Source organism: Vicia villosa, unplaced genomic scaffold (assembly GCF_029867415.1).
Source record: "Vicia villosa cultivar HV-30 ecotype Madison, WI unplaced genomic scaffold, Vvil1.0 ctg.000032F_1_1_3, whole genome shotgun sequence".
Lineage (NCBI taxonomy): Eukaryota > Viridiplantae > Streptophyta > Magnoliopsida > Fabales > Fabaceae > Vicia > Vicia villosa.
In genome coordinates this window covers 624277-640796 of record NW_026704967.1, presented here as the reverse complement: position 1 = coordinate 640796, position 16520 = coordinate 624277, and the positions used below count along the sequence as shown (strand labels likewise).

General features: G+C 31.7%; 3 protein-coding genes and 1 non-coding gene across 5 annotated transcripts; 3 read left to right on the top strand and 1 right to left on the bottom strand.

The window, feature by feature from the left end:
• Positions 1-203: 203 nt before the first annotated feature.
• Positions 204-3363, top strand: LOC131622546 (transcription factor SPEECHLESS-like). Its single transcript, XM_058893583.1, has 3 exons — positions 204-698; positions 1039-1578; positions 3004-3363. Exons 1-3 carry the CDS (start codon positions 303-305, stop codon positions 3067-3069), a joined length of 1002 nt encoding a protein of 333 aa, XP_058749566.1. The 5' UTR covers positions 204-302; the 3' UTR covers positions 3070-3363.
• A 6529-nt stretch (positions 3364-9892) lies between these two features.
• Positions 9893-9964, top strand: TRNAH-GUG (transfer RNA histidin (anticodon GUG)). The gene has a single exon. It is a non-coding gene; the product is annotated as a tRNA-His (tRNA).
• Positions 9965-10156: 192 nt separating this feature from the next.
• LOC131622577 (arabinogalactan protein 41-like) lies at positions 10157-10761 on the top strand. The gene is made up of 2 exons (XM_058893618.1): positions 10157-10398; positions 10492-10761. Exons 1-2 carry the CDS (start codon positions 10293-10295, stop codon positions 10563-10565), a joined length of 180 nt encoding a protein of 59 aa, XP_058749601.1. The 5' UTR covers positions 10157-10292; the 3' UTR covers positions 10566-10761.
• A 373-nt stretch (positions 10762-11134) lies between these two features.
• On the bottom strand, positions 11135-15403 carry LOC131622576 (mitochondrial carrier protein MTM1-like). Of its 2 annotated transcripts, XM_058893615.1 has the most exons (11): positions 15274-15403; positions 14912-15114; positions 14692-14781; positions 14166-14294; positions 13980-14039; positions 13702-13872; positions 13013-13115; positions 12471-12562; positions 12233-12385; positions 11912-11970; positions 11135-11654 (listed from the first exon to the last, which is right to left on the bottom strand). In XM_058893615.1, the coding sequence occupies exons 2-11, from the start codon at positions 15110-15112 to the stop codon at positions 11522-11524; spliced, it is 1191 nt and encodes a 396-aa protein (XP_058749598.1). In that variant the 5' UTR covers positions 15113-15114; positions 15274-15403; the 3' UTR covers positions 11135-11521. The 2 variants fall into 2 exon arrangements, with proteins under 2 accessions (XP_058749598.1, XP_058749597.1); XM_058893614.1 differs by lacking the exon at positions 15274-15403 and having other exon boundaries at positions 14912-15267.
• Between the last annotated feature and the right edge of the window lie 1117 nt (positions 15404-16520).

Genomic DNA, 16520 nt, shown 5'->3' with positions numbered 1-16520 from the left:
ATAAATCATTATCAGACAAAATAACTAACTACCTCAATTTAAGTTTATATATATCTAGTACTTGTATATATATAAATATATATATTTTTATTACTCCATCAACATTACTCCTTTAGCACTACTATCACTATATAAAACTTGCAAAAACCCTTCTCTTTCTCCATTCTATCTATCTCTTCTCTCTCTCTCTCTCATTACTTTTCTGTATTCTGTCTCTCTGCTCTGCTACTTCTGCATATTGCATTCAGTGATTCCTTCCTCTCTTATATTTACTTTTACTCCATTTTTGTCTGTCTTTTCCAATGGATGAGAGTTTATATGATATATTTGAAGACAGAACAGACGATGATCTTTTTGCCATTTTGGAGAGTCTAGAAAATTTCACTGATTTTCCTCTCATTAACAACAACAACCAACCTGAAACTGTTATTACTCCAAAAGAGAATGATTCAACTTCCACTTCTAGATTACTGTCTCAGAAATCAGTTTCTTCACAGCAAGATTCTGAAACTGAAGTTGAAACTGAACACAAAAACAAGAGACAGAAACTCACACCGTCTTTGCTACAAGAACAGATCATTAACAGTGATGGACAACAAAGAGTTTCTCACATTACCGTCGAACGGAACCGAAGAAAGCAAATGAATGAACATTTGTCTGTTTTAAGATCACTCATGCCTTGCTTTTATGTCAAAAGGGTAAGCACTCACCACAACATCATTTATATTTTGTCACGACCAGAGTCGTCTTTGAGAGTATGCAAGACGGTCTTTTTCATAATTCAACTGAAAGTAACTTCAACTTCTTATACAGAGTTTCTCAACTTTGAGACAGCTCAGGCCATAACGTATGGTCTTTTTTTGTTTTTTAAAAGGTCTTTTATTTTTGTCTTAATAACATTTTTGCCTATGTTTTTTTGACAAGATTGAGAATGTCTGTCGATTAAAACACATTTAAAACTCAAACAACAATAGTACTAAAACACTATTAACGCAAAACATAAAGTACGATTCATTAATATCTCATTTCTTTAATTAGGGAGATCAAGCATCAATAATTGGAGGCGTAGTGGATTACATCAACGAGTTGCAACAACTCCTCCAAGCACTCGAAGCGAAAAAACAACGTAAGGTATACACCGAAGTACTAAGTCCGAGAATACTTTCATCGAGTCCACGACCTTCGCCGTTAAGTCCCCGAAAACCACCGTTGAGTCCAAGACTAAACCTACCAATTAGTCCAAGAACACCACAACCAAGTAGCCCTTACAAGCCAAGAATGCAACAAAGCTACAACAATATTTTACTCTCACCTCTTGATCCATCTCCTACTACTTCTTCATCTGCTTCATCGGTGAATGATAATATCAATGAACTTGTGGCTAACTCTAAGTCTCATGTTGCTGACGTGGAGGTGAAGTTTTCAGGTCCTCATGTTTTGTTGAAAACTGTTTCTCAAAGGATTCCAGGACAAGCTTTGAAGATTATATCTGCGCTGGAAAATCTTGCACTTGAAATACTTCATGTTAACATTAATAGTACTTCTGATGATACCATGTTGAACTCATTCACTATTAAGGTACGTTTATTCAAATGCATGTATAGTCTTGTCAATTTTTTCCTTTTTTTTTTACACTTTAATTTAGTATTTTTTGATGAAAAATAAAGTTAAATTATTTCTAGAGCTTTATTATCACATGAATAGTATAAAAGTCATTTTTAGTATTTAATGTCTGACATGCATAAAAACAAATACTACAGTATATGTAACGGAACAAATAATTGAAGAAAAATATTTAAAAGGTCATTTAATAATTAAAATTTTAAAGTGTGACAGCACATAAGGTGAAGTGATGGGAAAATCTCATAAATAAGAGCATACATCTTTGTGAGCAAATAAGGTTCATTACTTCATTAAGCTATGCAGAGATAGGCTTTCCCAAGATGGTCTACTAAAGTCTAAATTTGCCTTCTGTTAAAGATTTATTTTTAGTCGTTGGCTTATTAATCTATTCAAAATTTATTTCATTTGAATAAATGTAATTGATGTTTAAAAAAATTAGCAAATCAAAAGAAAAATAAGATAAAATATTTATTTGTATTGACTTGTCCGAATTTATTTAGGATAAGTTTTGTGAAATTATTTGTTTTTTTTGAATTTATGAAAATAATCTATAGTATTGTTTATTAAATTTATTTAGTTTATTTTTACAAGTTGTTTAAAATAATAAAATTTTGTTTTTATATTTTAATTTAAAATAGAAAATATAATACAATGATAATAAATTTATTCTTATTTATTTAAATAAATTTGATAGGCTTAAAAATATTTTTGTTTTTATGACATGTGTTTAACACTTTTAATTAAATAGGTTTTTTTTAATTAAACTTAGGTGTTTTCTATTCTAGAAAAAATCGAGTATATGGTATGAGTATGTGTAAACTCGGTATACGTTTTTTGGTCTGCGATATTTGCATCCCTTATCTATATATCTTAGTTCAATGACCTAAAATCAATATTACCAAGTGAATGTGAGCATCAAGATTCAAACTTTAAACTTTATGGTTGTGTGTGAGTTTAATGGTTTATTCACTTCTTATATTCTTACGTAAGGTGGTAAAATGGATCAGGTCCGTCAAACATGTATGTTTTATCTACACTTTTAGAAACGGATTAAAATTTTAGACCCGCACTCTCGTATCCGCTCTGCTATGCCCTTTTTTTATAAACTTTTACATTGCAGATCTAAACAATGAGTATTAAATATTAAAATAAAAATAAAGTATGCATCTTTACTATGAGTATTAAATATGAAAATTAAAAAGACAATGGTTAAAAATTTGATGCAGTGTGAAAGTACTAACTGCACCTTTCCGACAAACAAAGATGCATGCATTGAGAAAACTTGTCCTCATTTAGTGAAAAGACATGTCTACATTATTGATTATTATCTGATTAAAGAAGCTTATGATTGACTATACTAACAAATGTTTTGGTGAATAGATTGGAATTGAATGCCAACTGAGTGCAGAAGAATTGGCTCAACAAATCCAGCAAACATTCTGCTAAAAATGCATATGTCTAGTGGACACTCCTTACCAAACATCACTCTCTTTGTTATTGCTTAATGTAACGTTGTATGTACAAGTAACAGAGTACGTGAAAAACTCATTTATTTTACAAGCATCTCATCATCATTTTTCTTTTGTTTTTTCCTTAACTACAGTATAGCAAGTTAGTCATCATGAGTATAAGCTAGCTAGCTAGTACTAGTATACAGGGACTGTCTTGTAATTCAACATCTTCAAGCTTTTGTTTTATCTTTTTTTTCTGTTTGTCATTTTAAACTCAGTTGTTACATCAAATTTTGGTGTCTGTTCCGTTTGGGATTCTACAAAGATTGATGTACAATTACAAATAATATTTCATGATAATAAATTAAACTCATTGAAGCTTGGAAACTATGATTTTCTTAAATGCAAGAGCAAGTAGGGAGCATGAAAAACATGATGTTGTTTTCTGCTAGCGAAAATACAAGAGTTTTTTTGGTCATCCTAGTTTCTAAAAAGTCTTTTAAATTAAACTCATTGAAGCTTTCTTAAATGCAAGAGCAAATAGAGAGCATGAAAAACAATGCTATTGTTCTCTCCTTGCAAAAGTACAATTTTTTTTTGTCATCCTTTTAGTTTAAAATCATACTATATTAACTAATTAAAAATAAGATAAAGAACCACATGAAACACTATTTCAAATAAAATGAGAGGTTGGATTCTAATATCTAAACGGGAACCAATAAAAAATAAGAGGGAAAATGATTCGAGTAACCTATAAAGTACAAACAACTCTAAGAGTAAGTAAATCGTGATGTTTAACATGGGTTGGGGTTTGACACTTGTATATCACAAGTACAACATCCGTTAGAAAAAGCCAAACAAGCACGTAAAGACTCTTGCACCATAGTTAAAAAAGGGATATCATCACGGTTAACAAACCATAGTAAAACACGGTGTAGTTGTAAGTATGTTGTTTTTCACTACGGACGTCTGACCGTAGTGATAAACTAGATAACACACTTCCTATCACAATGGTTATCTTAAATAACTGTTTTGACATATACAGGTCGTGGGTTCGAAACCCAGCAACAACAATTTAATTAAAGCGCGAATAAAATTAACATTTCACCACAGTTATATATTCCAACCATGGTGGAATGTATATGAGTATTATAAAATATGTGGATTGCTTGTTTCTTCTTACCCATCAATAAACATATACAACCACTCAAATTGGTTTAGAAGATACTAATCTGAAAAATTAACTTGTTTTTTAAACAACTTAAAAGATGAATTACAAGATGCATACAATTCAAAAAATATTGATTGATATAAGTTGGTTTTTAAATATAACTTAATTTTCTGATTATCATCTTCTAAATCAATTTAAATGAATGCATATGTTCAGTGATGGATTAATGAAACAAGCAATCTACATACGATATAATAAACTCAACTGGAATTAGAGTTGGACTAAATCACATCTAGCTGCACAAACAAGTTTGTTCTAGAACATACAAAAACATGAACAAACCTCGACAAGGCAAACATTTTGAACAACAACAACATATCAACTCATAAAATGTTTCACAAACTTACCTTTTATTGAAAAGATTCATGGAGAATGAAGACAAAGTAATGATCTACTTGTCTCAGAATAGAATCCACAATGAAAGGAAGATGAAGCTGAAGTGAGACCTGCATACTTGTGTTAAATCTAAATGGAATTCTTTCTGGGTCTTTCACACAAGTTTGTAGCTTTCACTTCCGCTTCATCCTCCTTGTATTTTTTCTTCATAGCAACACAAACAATTTGTGAACCACACTCATAGTAAGCGTTTCTTTGAGTTAATTTTTTTCATTCACCTTTCTTGCCAGTCAAAATGTATTAGCATGATATTGAAATTTAAACAAGGCAAACATTTTGAGCAACAACATATCAACTCATAAAATGTTTCACAAACGTACCTTTTAGGGTTTTACAAAATGTTTCACATCCATAATGAAAGGATGATGAAGCTAAAGTGAGAGTTGTAAACTTGTGTCTCATTCTAGATCTTTCACTCAAGTTTGCAGCTTTCACATTAGCTTCGTCCTCCTTGTGTTTGTTCTCCGTAGAAACACAAACAATTTGTAAACCACACCCATAGTATTAAAACTCAATTATTACATCAAATTTTGGTGTCTGTTCCGTTTGGTATTCTAGAAAGCTTGATGTAAAAAAAAATATTTCATGATAATAAATTTAACTCACGGAAGATTGAATCCTAAGATTTGATTAAATGCAAGAGCAAGTAGGGAGCATGAAAAACAATGCTGGTGTTTTCTGCTAGCGAAAATACAAGAGTTTTATTTGTCATTATTGTTTCTAAGAAGTCTTTTAAAAATTTAAAAATGTAATTAAACTATAGAGTATTAACCAATAAAAAATAAGTTAAAGAGCAATATTTCAACTAATAGAGGTGTTGGGATTCTAATATCCGAAATGAGATCAATCAAAAATAAGAGAAAAACAATCTGATTAGCTATGAAGTACGAACACTTTAGAACTAGGCGTTTTGTGATGTCTAGTGTGTGCGTCAATGTCTGAAACTTGTGTTCTGTAAGCAAGAATGATATTAAAAGAGTATTAAGGGGTACTCTTGCCCTTTTACAAAACACCGGAAAACCAGAAAAAAGATAAATTACAAACCAATAACATCCTAAATTAAACAAGACAAAGAATCCTTATAAAACTCATAAAAATTAGAGTTGGAATGATGAATATCTCCTACAAAAGACTATTTCCAAGCCTTCAACTTAATTGACCAACATAAATCCTCTAAATTGTAAAACGCATTGTTAAATACAATGTTTCAAATTTGACCCATCTAACAATTAGTGTGATTGTTTCATTAACTTTAAGCACACCAGTTGGTCTTTTTGTAGAAGCGGGGTAACTCATGTGGTTTTGCACTGATAAGTGTTTGCAATAATACTCTCTATAAACTAAAATTCTTCTATATATGAGTAAATATCTTTATGAGGATGCATCCAACATGTTCCTTATTAAAGCTACTAACCCATTATAAAATGTTTCCAATTGAATACAAATAAGAATGCCATGACGAGGGCATTGCCTTAACATTTCGTTAAATTTTCCAAGTATCAAACAATGTTTTATCCTCTCCTTGATTTAATGAAGTGATTTTATTCCTCATCTCAACACTATTGAAAAAAAGAAAAAAAATTCAATAAATTTTTTGCTTAGTCAATATACGTGGCAATGGAGTTTGGATTTAGTGAGTTAAGCCAACTTTTAGCTTAGTTCTTTAAAGAATAAGGAAACAACCTAAGTGTGAATGCATCATCTTATAAAATAAAGACACAATAAAAGTTATCTAAGAAAATAAAGACTTTTTCATTTGATTCTAGATTATTTTTCATCTCTTAGTGAGAGTACATATATAATATTACTAATGAATAGTAGAATAAAGCTCCAATGGCTAAAAAGCCCAACTAAACAACAAAAGGCCCAACTAAGATAAATTTTACTTCTCACTTAAATATTTAAATGGTCTAAAAATTAACTCCATAATCTTATCAATCAGTAATCTTACAAATATTGAAATTAAATGCAACCTCCAGAAATTTCCTAAGGTGTGCGAGTGAGGATGTTGTAGTACCAGAATATTGCCCCTAGTTTGTAACATTTGAAACATCATAGGTTTAAGCTCGAACTTGACAACTCTAATCTCATATATGAATATTTCATTGTTCATAGCATTTGGATCAAATAGAGTACATTCTTTGATGTTTTTCCTTATCATTAGCAATGTAAATGATGTTTTGATCTTCCAAGTCTTCCTCCTCCTCTGCATGATCTTATATTTCTTCTTCAAATAGCTCTGCAACAGGGACAAAGTGTTCCTCAAATAAGTAATGAGTTCTTTGATATCTCCTTAGAATTCTAAATGTTATTTCAATCTTAAGATATGGTTTGTATTCAATTGAAATCAACTTGTACATACAGGGTAACTGATGCAACATGTTGTTTCAACAATGAATAGAGAACTTGTGAGTTAAACTACAAGATTGAATGAATAAGTGAAAATTTAAACCATTCCATCTCCGAAAACAATGGCAAAAACTTGTTGTGCAAGTTATCAAAAACTTGTTTTTTTGATAATGTGAGAATATGCAATGGTTCATTAAAATTCATTTATGTCAAAGCACTCTTTAATACCATTACACTTCAAATAAAACTTTTCATATTTTTTCTTATGACCCTAATCACTCATGTCTAAGTTGATTAAGTAAAGAATGACATGTATACTAACTATTTAACCATATTAAATCTTTCTATCCATTTACTAAACACTACATAACTTCACAAACTAATATTTAACCATAAGTTAATCACGCTTGGAATCAAACATATCGCATAATAACATGTGAACTAAACATGCCACAAAACCATAAACTATCACATTAAAAAGACCACATTAATTGAACTTCACAATATCCAACACAAGAGTTTCAGTTCATGGTAAGCTTAGCAAAATAACTAAAAATTGAGAATTCAAATTATACATTAATACACAATAAGTTGTGAAAATGTTAAATATAAGAAGTTACAACAATTTCTTGCAATCTTCCAGCTGCACGCGATCTTTGGTGTAATGACTCTTTGCGTCGACTTTGATTCAACAATGGAGATAGGTTGAGAGCGATGGTAGGCGTAGAAATTTCTTCCAAATCTGTCATGGTTGAAATAGGCTTTTGTTTCCTTATATAAATACACTCTTGATAAATGGGTCAACCTCTTTTATTTATTATAGGTTAGTCCAAAGAATAAGGCATGTTCCTATGTGTGCTTAAATATTACACTTTTGTACATATTGTGATAGTTTGACCTTTTATGTGCAATTTTTCACCATTATCCAAATAAGTCATCTCATAATAAAATATTTGTTTTGGAATTCATCAAATTTCAACTCCTACTAGTGTGTCAACTTTATTCGGCTTCTTATGACAATTAAATCGGCTAACAATTAACAAACACATACTGTCGCGACACCAATGTATCACCAATATTAACTTTGCCTGTGAAAACTCAAGTGAAATCCACCTAAGAGAGTACCTAGTGTTCTCACTATAATACCTATTTGAGACTTAGATAACTTGAGTTATCGTGTTTTTTGTCCACAACCTTAAAACTCCATAGACCATTACTTAACTAATAACTCTTAAATCATAATAGACAGACACGTTTCAATAATGTTTGAATTTACGCTTCATCTTCTTCTTGTATTGCTTATACTTGTCAACTCTTTCAAATCCCAACACAACAAATGGTTTTTTTATTTTTATTTTTTTGACTAGGTTCAATTTTAAAATGACAATAGTAAATCCTAAATTTTCTGCTTACCTTAAGACCATGTCAACAGCTCGTTTGGTTAAGTAAATTTTCTCATGGTCGTGAATTGTAGGCGGCAATCAATACAGTATGCAATTGGAGGTATAATGTCGACTTTATAATCCATGTTAGAAACAGTGCAAACCAAATTAAAGAAGAATTCCTTCAGTAAACACATATTTCATATTCTACAATCCGAAAGCGCATTATGGACTTGCTTTTTTTCCAAATTGTAGAATTCAATAATATGCATGTGGGGATTCTAAAATCTGAATTATACCAATACATAGTGTGTGACGCAATTGGAACAAACACGTTAAAACATGTAATGTTGAAGGTTTTAGAGTCATATTACATTTGCATTCAAAATTCATTTAGTCTTAAGGAAAACAAGATGCCGCGTATATGACATATTTTTAGTAGGGTTTGGAGGGAGAAGAGAAAGGATAGTGAGTATGAGTTTCTAGTTATGCATAGTGTATTTTTATAATTTTAGATTTTAGAATCCAAACAATAAAAAATCATCTTACATATTTTAGAATATGAAAGGGAATTTTGAGTCAAATTGCATGATTGTTTTAATTTTAAATTTATCTCAATTTTATAGGCATGTTTGGATTGTCTTATTAAAGTTTATCTAATCATAGAAATTTTATGAAACGGTTGGGGGAGAAGGTATAAAAACATCTTATGATAATTTTATAAAAAGTCAACTTATACAATCTTATAAAAACAGTTTATAACATATACAAAAATAATTTATTTTTATAGTTTGCTATAAAAATAACTTATACAAGGCTTGTCATAATAAATGTGTGGACAATAAATTGCAAATAAGTTTTGTTTTAATCAATATAGAGCTTATAAACTTAAGATAGAAAAAGAAATTTTTTTAGGGTTCGTCTGGGAAGAAAGTTTTTTAGGGTTCGTCTGGGAGTTCGTTTTTAGAGGATTGTGTCTATATCTTTAAATGTGTTTGATATTTTTTTAAAAATAATATACTACATTAACATATAAAATCATATTATTTCTTAAATTTTTTTAAATATCAAACACATTTCAAAATATAAATGCAATCTTTGAAAGTCTTTCTCTCCAAAATCCTCCAAAAATTAGCTCTGACCCTGTTTAGAATATGGAAGATTAATTCTAATTCATTTTTATGAGTAAGTTAATTATAATCTATAGTTTATAGATTCACATAGAGACAATTAGACTAGCCTCTTTAAGATATCTTTAATTCACATTAAAAAATATATAGTTGATCTCCATTTTTTATTAATCCAATTGAAATGTGCCTTTTTTTGTATATATTATATTAACTTTTAAAAGGATTTAAATTGTAGATGCCAAATCAGTGGAATTATTATAACAGGAAATATATTTGTACCCAACAGTATTCTGTCTATAATTCCTATCAATTTCGTGAGTTTAACATCAAGTGGCTGTAGTTTAGTGGTAAGAATTCCACGTTGTGGCCGTGGAGACCTGGGCTCGAATCCCAGCAGCCACATTTCCCTTTTTTTTTTCAAATCTTACACTCTGGATTTGCATCTGTCTACAGCTTGAAATCGCTGTTGAAGGATTTACGTCTAATATTATTGATGATTTCCCTAAACGTGCGGGTGCACTTTGAATTAACATCTCAACATGGCTGGCTCATATCAAAACTTGCATTTTTCCATTATAAAAGAAATTCCACTGACCTCTTTCATTTTCACCACCCGAACATCTTTCTCCAACACAAGTCTTGTTTTTTTCTTTTCATTTCTCTCTCCTTTCTTTCTCTTCAAAAATTAATAGAGAGAGTGAAGGAGAGAGAGAAAAACAAAACATAGATCATGGCTTCATTTAGGGTGGTTGTCTTCCTTTGCATCATTTATGCAACTCTTATGTCTGTCGTTTCTTCGCAATCTATTGCACCTGCTCCAGCTCCTACAAGCGATGGTGAATATATTTTATTTTTTTTCGATTTTATGTAATTCATATAACAAATATGATTTTTTTAATTGTTGATGAATTGTTGTGTATAATTTGCAGGAACTACCATTGATCAAGCGGTTGCATGTTTACTAATGCTTTTCGCTTTGGTGCTCACCTATATCATTCATTAATTTATTCATCACAGATTTCTCATTTGCTTCTAATTCTTAGTACATGGATGGCAACAGAGCTTAATTTTTTAGGCAAAGATGCATTTATTCATGTCATAATTAGAGAGGAGGGTGAGATTTTAATTGGGGAAATGCGTTGTGTATAATTCTCTTGTGCTTCCAATAAAAATCTCATTTTAACTTTCCAGTTTCTCTATAGATTATTGTGTTTTGTTTCTGTAATAAAATTCATTCATTTACTAGTCACAAACCAAAACCTTTCAAAAAACTTGAAAACAAAAAATATATATTTTGCTTAAACCATTTATTTTAAAAGAATCTAAATATATAAAAATTAACTGTCTATACCATTTACTTGGACATTGCTTTTCGCTAGAACTCATTATAAGTTTGTCACTTCAAATGAATTCAAGAAACTGCAAATTAAGTTCATTTTTCCTAAAGCTTTAGAGCATTTTACTTATGTCACAATTTGAGGGAGGGCGTTGGAAGAAAAAAAAATTAACTAAATGGAAATAGTAGTTGGGAGTGAAACTTCGAATTCATGCATTTCAAATTTGTGCCCATAATAATAGCTTAACAAGAAATCTATATAGAATCACCAATTCGGTTAATAACTTAATATGTGTATACATAGTCAAGTGTAATGCTGATGTTTTCCAATTAACTATAATTTTATTTAAAATTTGCTTTTGGGAAGAACCCCAATTGTAACAAAATTGAACTCTGCTGATCAAAGACAGAGAAAACACAAAAAGGTTCAAAAACCTATATTTGGAGGTTGTCCTATACTGGTTATTTTTTGTTATTTTTTCCTATGCATGAACGTTGGTTCATGAGCAGAAACGGACTGGAATAGCTTCTTTTCCACGGAAAACTAGCTGCACAGTATCCATAGGTTCCCAACAATAAAATCCGTTTTGGCAATAAAAAAGTATCCACAATATTTGACCTGGTCACGTTGTTACGTTCCGGTGATTTAAGGCAAACTTCACAACTTCATAAAACGAAACCACGATTCCAACAGAGGGGCCAGCTCGACCAACTCGCGGACTAAAACCAGTAAAAAGTCCTTTCAAGCCTCCGTCTCTGACAAATGGTAAAAAAATCAGATCATATAGCATGTCAATAAACAGTTATATTGATATATTGATAAACTCTAACAATGTACACCCAAATAACATATTAATACAAGAGGCAGCAGCAGTTCAGTCATAAAAACATGGAAGAAACAAACAAAGAACTTAAAGCAAATCATCAATTATATGACACATAGATGCAGCAGCAGTTCAGTCATAAAAACATGGATAAAATCAAAACTATCTAAAATTCAAATTATGGCATACCTCCAAATCTCGATCAGTGTCTGTCTCGTAGTCATCTTCAAAGCTCTGACATGATCCATCTGCATAAACATAATGCAGAAAACATGACAAGAGAGTAAGACCCAATGTGCAGATGCATGCATATAAACTGTCTCTAGTTCAAATGTAACAGTTAATCTGAAAAGAATGCTACGCTGCCACCTCTATTTTCCAGAAGGAAAAAAAAAGTAGAATGAGCCGAGCAAAATCCTCTACTCTACACAACCCTACCTTCCCCTTTAAGGTAAGGTTTGAATAAATAATACAGGAAATGTGACCGACTCAAAACCTAATGAAACAAACCTCTATCTGTCTTCGAGTTTTTGCAACATCTAGTGGACACGTAGCTCCAGCCGCTAGAGTTCCTGCAACAACACCAGCTGAAAAATTTGCGCCAAGAACACTCAATATACCGGCATCATCGCCTCCAACGAAACTAATAAGTTTCCTTCTAGTCTGCAAAAGAAAAATAGTTGGCATAAGATGAAAATATTATTAAGAAAAACAACTCCTTATTCTTAGGACTTGGAAAGAAACTCACAGGCTCAAGTGTCGACCAACAAATTGCAGAGAATGGAACATCACGAGCAAGCTGCGCACCCATGCCAGTCCACAGGGCACGGTAACCTTGTACTGTAAGTAAATAACAACTATTACTATACAATATTGATACCTTTGATAGGTTTTTAACTCATATGTATCTTTATTTAGTCTTGTACTGTTATACTATCAAATATGGCAGCCAGGTTAGTGCAATAATTGATTATCAAAAGAAACATGGTCATTTTAGAATCAAACCAAACAGATCAGAAATGCAAATAATTCAACCATGCTACTTGCTTTACTTGACATACATACAGAAGATCTCTGCCTTGAATAGCCATTAATAAGAGCTGTTTAAATTATCAGTTCATTAACAAGTTAAATTCATTATTTAATCAGACTAAAGATTATATTATGACATCAACAGTTAAACCATACTGTATTTGTGCAAAATTTAATAAATTAAACAAAAACAAAAACCCAGTCAGTGTACATTTATTTTTATCAGCTGTTCTATTGTTGCAAAAGCTGTGGACTTACAGCTGTTCGGTGAATTACTTGTGCCCTTGACATTAGAGACAACACCTAACAAAGTCTGGTATACTCCAGGTGGCTTTTTACCAACTTGAGTCTCTTTAAATGCCTACAAAAACCCAAGATCCATACACCAGTAAGAATCCATATTGAGAATAGGAAATGTAGCTAGATAACACTATGACAACATGGCTTTTCAAAAACCCACTGACTAGGAAGAAATAAAAAATGAAAAACACGATTGTCGCACCAATTAGTCCACAGCAATACCAACATAAAGCACATGAACTGCAGTAAATAGAAGTAGAACAGAGAGAACTCTGAGGGACAAACAAGTCAAGGTAAAAATCAAAACAATATCCGGCCACAATGCAGTTCTTTAACTCTAAGCCATGACCCACGACCACAGTCATAATCATAATTTGAACACAATGCTGCCAATTGGAATTGATTTGAGATAAATCATGACATCAATGACTTGGTACTTGTAAAATAAATAGGAAAAAAATAAACCATGCACTCTTCAGACCAGTTGCAAGCAATAGTCAGGCTAAAATCCACTTTGAACAGCTGGTTAACTTGCACAATTACAAGTTACAACATAGATTCAAAAAAACATGGAACATAACTATGACTTGAACAACATGGTACTTCAAGAAGAAAATAACATAATAGAGATTATCCTAATTGAATACCTGCATGCGAGTTTTGGCAAGTTCAATAGGATAACAAGTTGCACAAGCCAGTGAGCGTGCCAACGAACCAGCCACTAAAGGTACATACGGAGTTGCAATAGGGGCATTTTTGGCTGTATATTCCTCAAACCAGTTGCGAAATATGTCATAGCAGGGAAGGTAAATTCCAACCTGATTTAAGTATATAAAAGAATACATTAACCAATTCGCCCGCTCTCATTATGCAATGTCTGGTACTTAGAACAGTAAAAACACAGTTAATTGGCTAGTGAACCTACAGTCGGTACTGCAAGTGCGAGGCCTGCGTTGGTTCCTCTCCATAGCCTAGTAAATCCTTCCTGAAATAAATACCACTCTGGCATTGATTAACAATGTGTGTGTATTCAACGCATATGCATGCAATACAAGTAAATGATTGTTTTAATCCGTCCAATACCAATATTTTACAATGTTAAACTACCAACCTGTTGAGTAATTTTATACATGACATCTAGAGTTCCTTTGTACCGAAAACAATCGGGAGGACAGAGTGATACAGTGCCATGGAATCCAGCCCGGGTACACGACGGAGAACATCTTAAATCAGCAAACATCTGAAAAACAGTATTGCAAAGGTCAAACTATTTGCACAAATTACCCTTCTAAAGAGACATGATTTTTTCCCCGCATGTTAATATTCAACTAGGTTGGCTTCAAAAAGACGCACAATGTAATTTAACCATGCAAACTGTCTGACCGCTAATTTTATTCAAACACTTCAAATGTGATGATCAGCTAACTACCAACTACAAGTTCATTTGCTATCATCTTCTATCAGCTAGCTTATCAGCCATCTGCTTTTGGTTACTTAATACAAAACAGAACCTACATAGTTTGTTTTCGAGCTTACCATACAACTAAATACATATACAATAGTTCAAAGCAATAACAATTCTCTGATAAAAGACAAAATGGGTGAAAGGACAGAAACATGATCCACACCAGACATACCATATTTGGACCAAAACATGACATCCTGCTGATCAAATTACTGAGTGGATGAGAATAAGCAACCCCTGCAGCTTGTGCTTGCAACCTTGTCTGATAAAACCAGAAACAAATCAAAACATCATTTCAAAAACTAAAATTATTATACAAAAAACGAGAATGAAAACCGCACATCAAAAACTAAAAAGTACGATTCAGTAATTGTCAATAAGAAAGAGCGCACCTTGGCAACATCAAGGGGGTTGACAATGACGGCGGATAGAACAGCGGCGCCGGCGGCAGAGAAAGCGCGTTCAGCAATCCCTAAATTATCACTTTTTGACGATTTCTTCGGAGAAGAGCGTTGTGTAGCAGCGTTGTTGAGATTCATTGAAGTTTGTTCGGACGCCATCCATGGGTTTTGGATTCGGTCTGAATCCACCATTTCTGTTTAACGGCCAATTAAGCGATTAAATTGGTTTTGCTTATTTTGATAATTGATTAAATTAAGAGAGAAGAAAACGAAATAAATTGGGTTGCGAATATGTGGGAGGGAAAATGCGAGAAAGAACGGCGAGGAGGAAGTAGAAGGTGTGTGTTGCGTACGTAAGTGCTTATGCCACGTTTGTTGACAAGTAGTGGTAGACGTTTTTCTGTTCCCGATGTAAAACCCTAGATAGATGGATGCGGTAAAATCTAGATTCAGAAAATACTGCACAGTTTCATCTTTTTTTTCTTTTTTTATAATTAATTAACTTTTTGGTTTTAAGAGAGGTTTTTGCTATGTTATTATGGAAGTTGGATTGATTTTTTGTTTTTCTTGTTTTTTTGGTAACAAAAATTGTATTTCTGTGAAGAAAAATTGGTTACATTTAAGAGAAGGGTTATACTACATTTATATGAAAAATATAAATATATATTTAAAGTAAAATAGCATATATTTGTTTTTAAAATATAAAATTTATGTATATACCGTTAATGTTAAAAAATTATTCAATTCATTATAATTTTCTTTTGGTCATATTTTTCTATTTTTTTTCACAATTAACTTACATAATATATATACAAGAAAGTATGTAAGAATCTCATTTAATTGAGATAAATGTTTGCATTAATATTGGTCAAGCTAGAGAAGTTATAAAATGAGAAAAGGGGTGATGATTGACGGTGTAAAATTATTTTATACTGTCAATCAATCACAAGCAAGTATTCAATTAAATCAGTCTTTTATTTTAAATTTTTTTAATGACATGGCAGTTTGATGGTTTTTTTATTGAATGAGAGTGTAAAACAATTTTACCCTACTTGTTATAACAGTTATACCAATAAGGTGAGGACAGATTTGGCTTTAACCATTATAGTGTTCTCAAGTAAGTTTGCAATATACTTATGTAGGCTAAGAAAAAAGCATGTGGTAGTTGGAATGACCTCGACACCAAGAAAGTAGTGTAAGTTGCTTAAGTCTTTGATGGAGAAAGAGGTTGCAAATGATGCAATGCACTCAATGACTTTGTTAATGGTGCTCTCTATAATTATGATGACATCCACATACACGGTCGTGTATAAAATAATACCCTTATTTCTAAAAATGAACAAAGATGGGTCAAATTTTGAATTGACAAAACCATATATAATCATAGAGAAACTTACATAAAGTTTGAAACCAAGTCTGTGTTACTTGTTTGAGTTTGTACATTTACTTCCTTAGGAGGCAAACATGGCTAGGCTTTGCAAGATCAATAAATTCTAGAGGTTGTTGCATGTATACTTCTTCATCGAGAGAATCATGGAGAAATGCATTGCTCATATCAAGTTGATGAAGAGGTCAATTATTCTGCAATACTAATAATAAA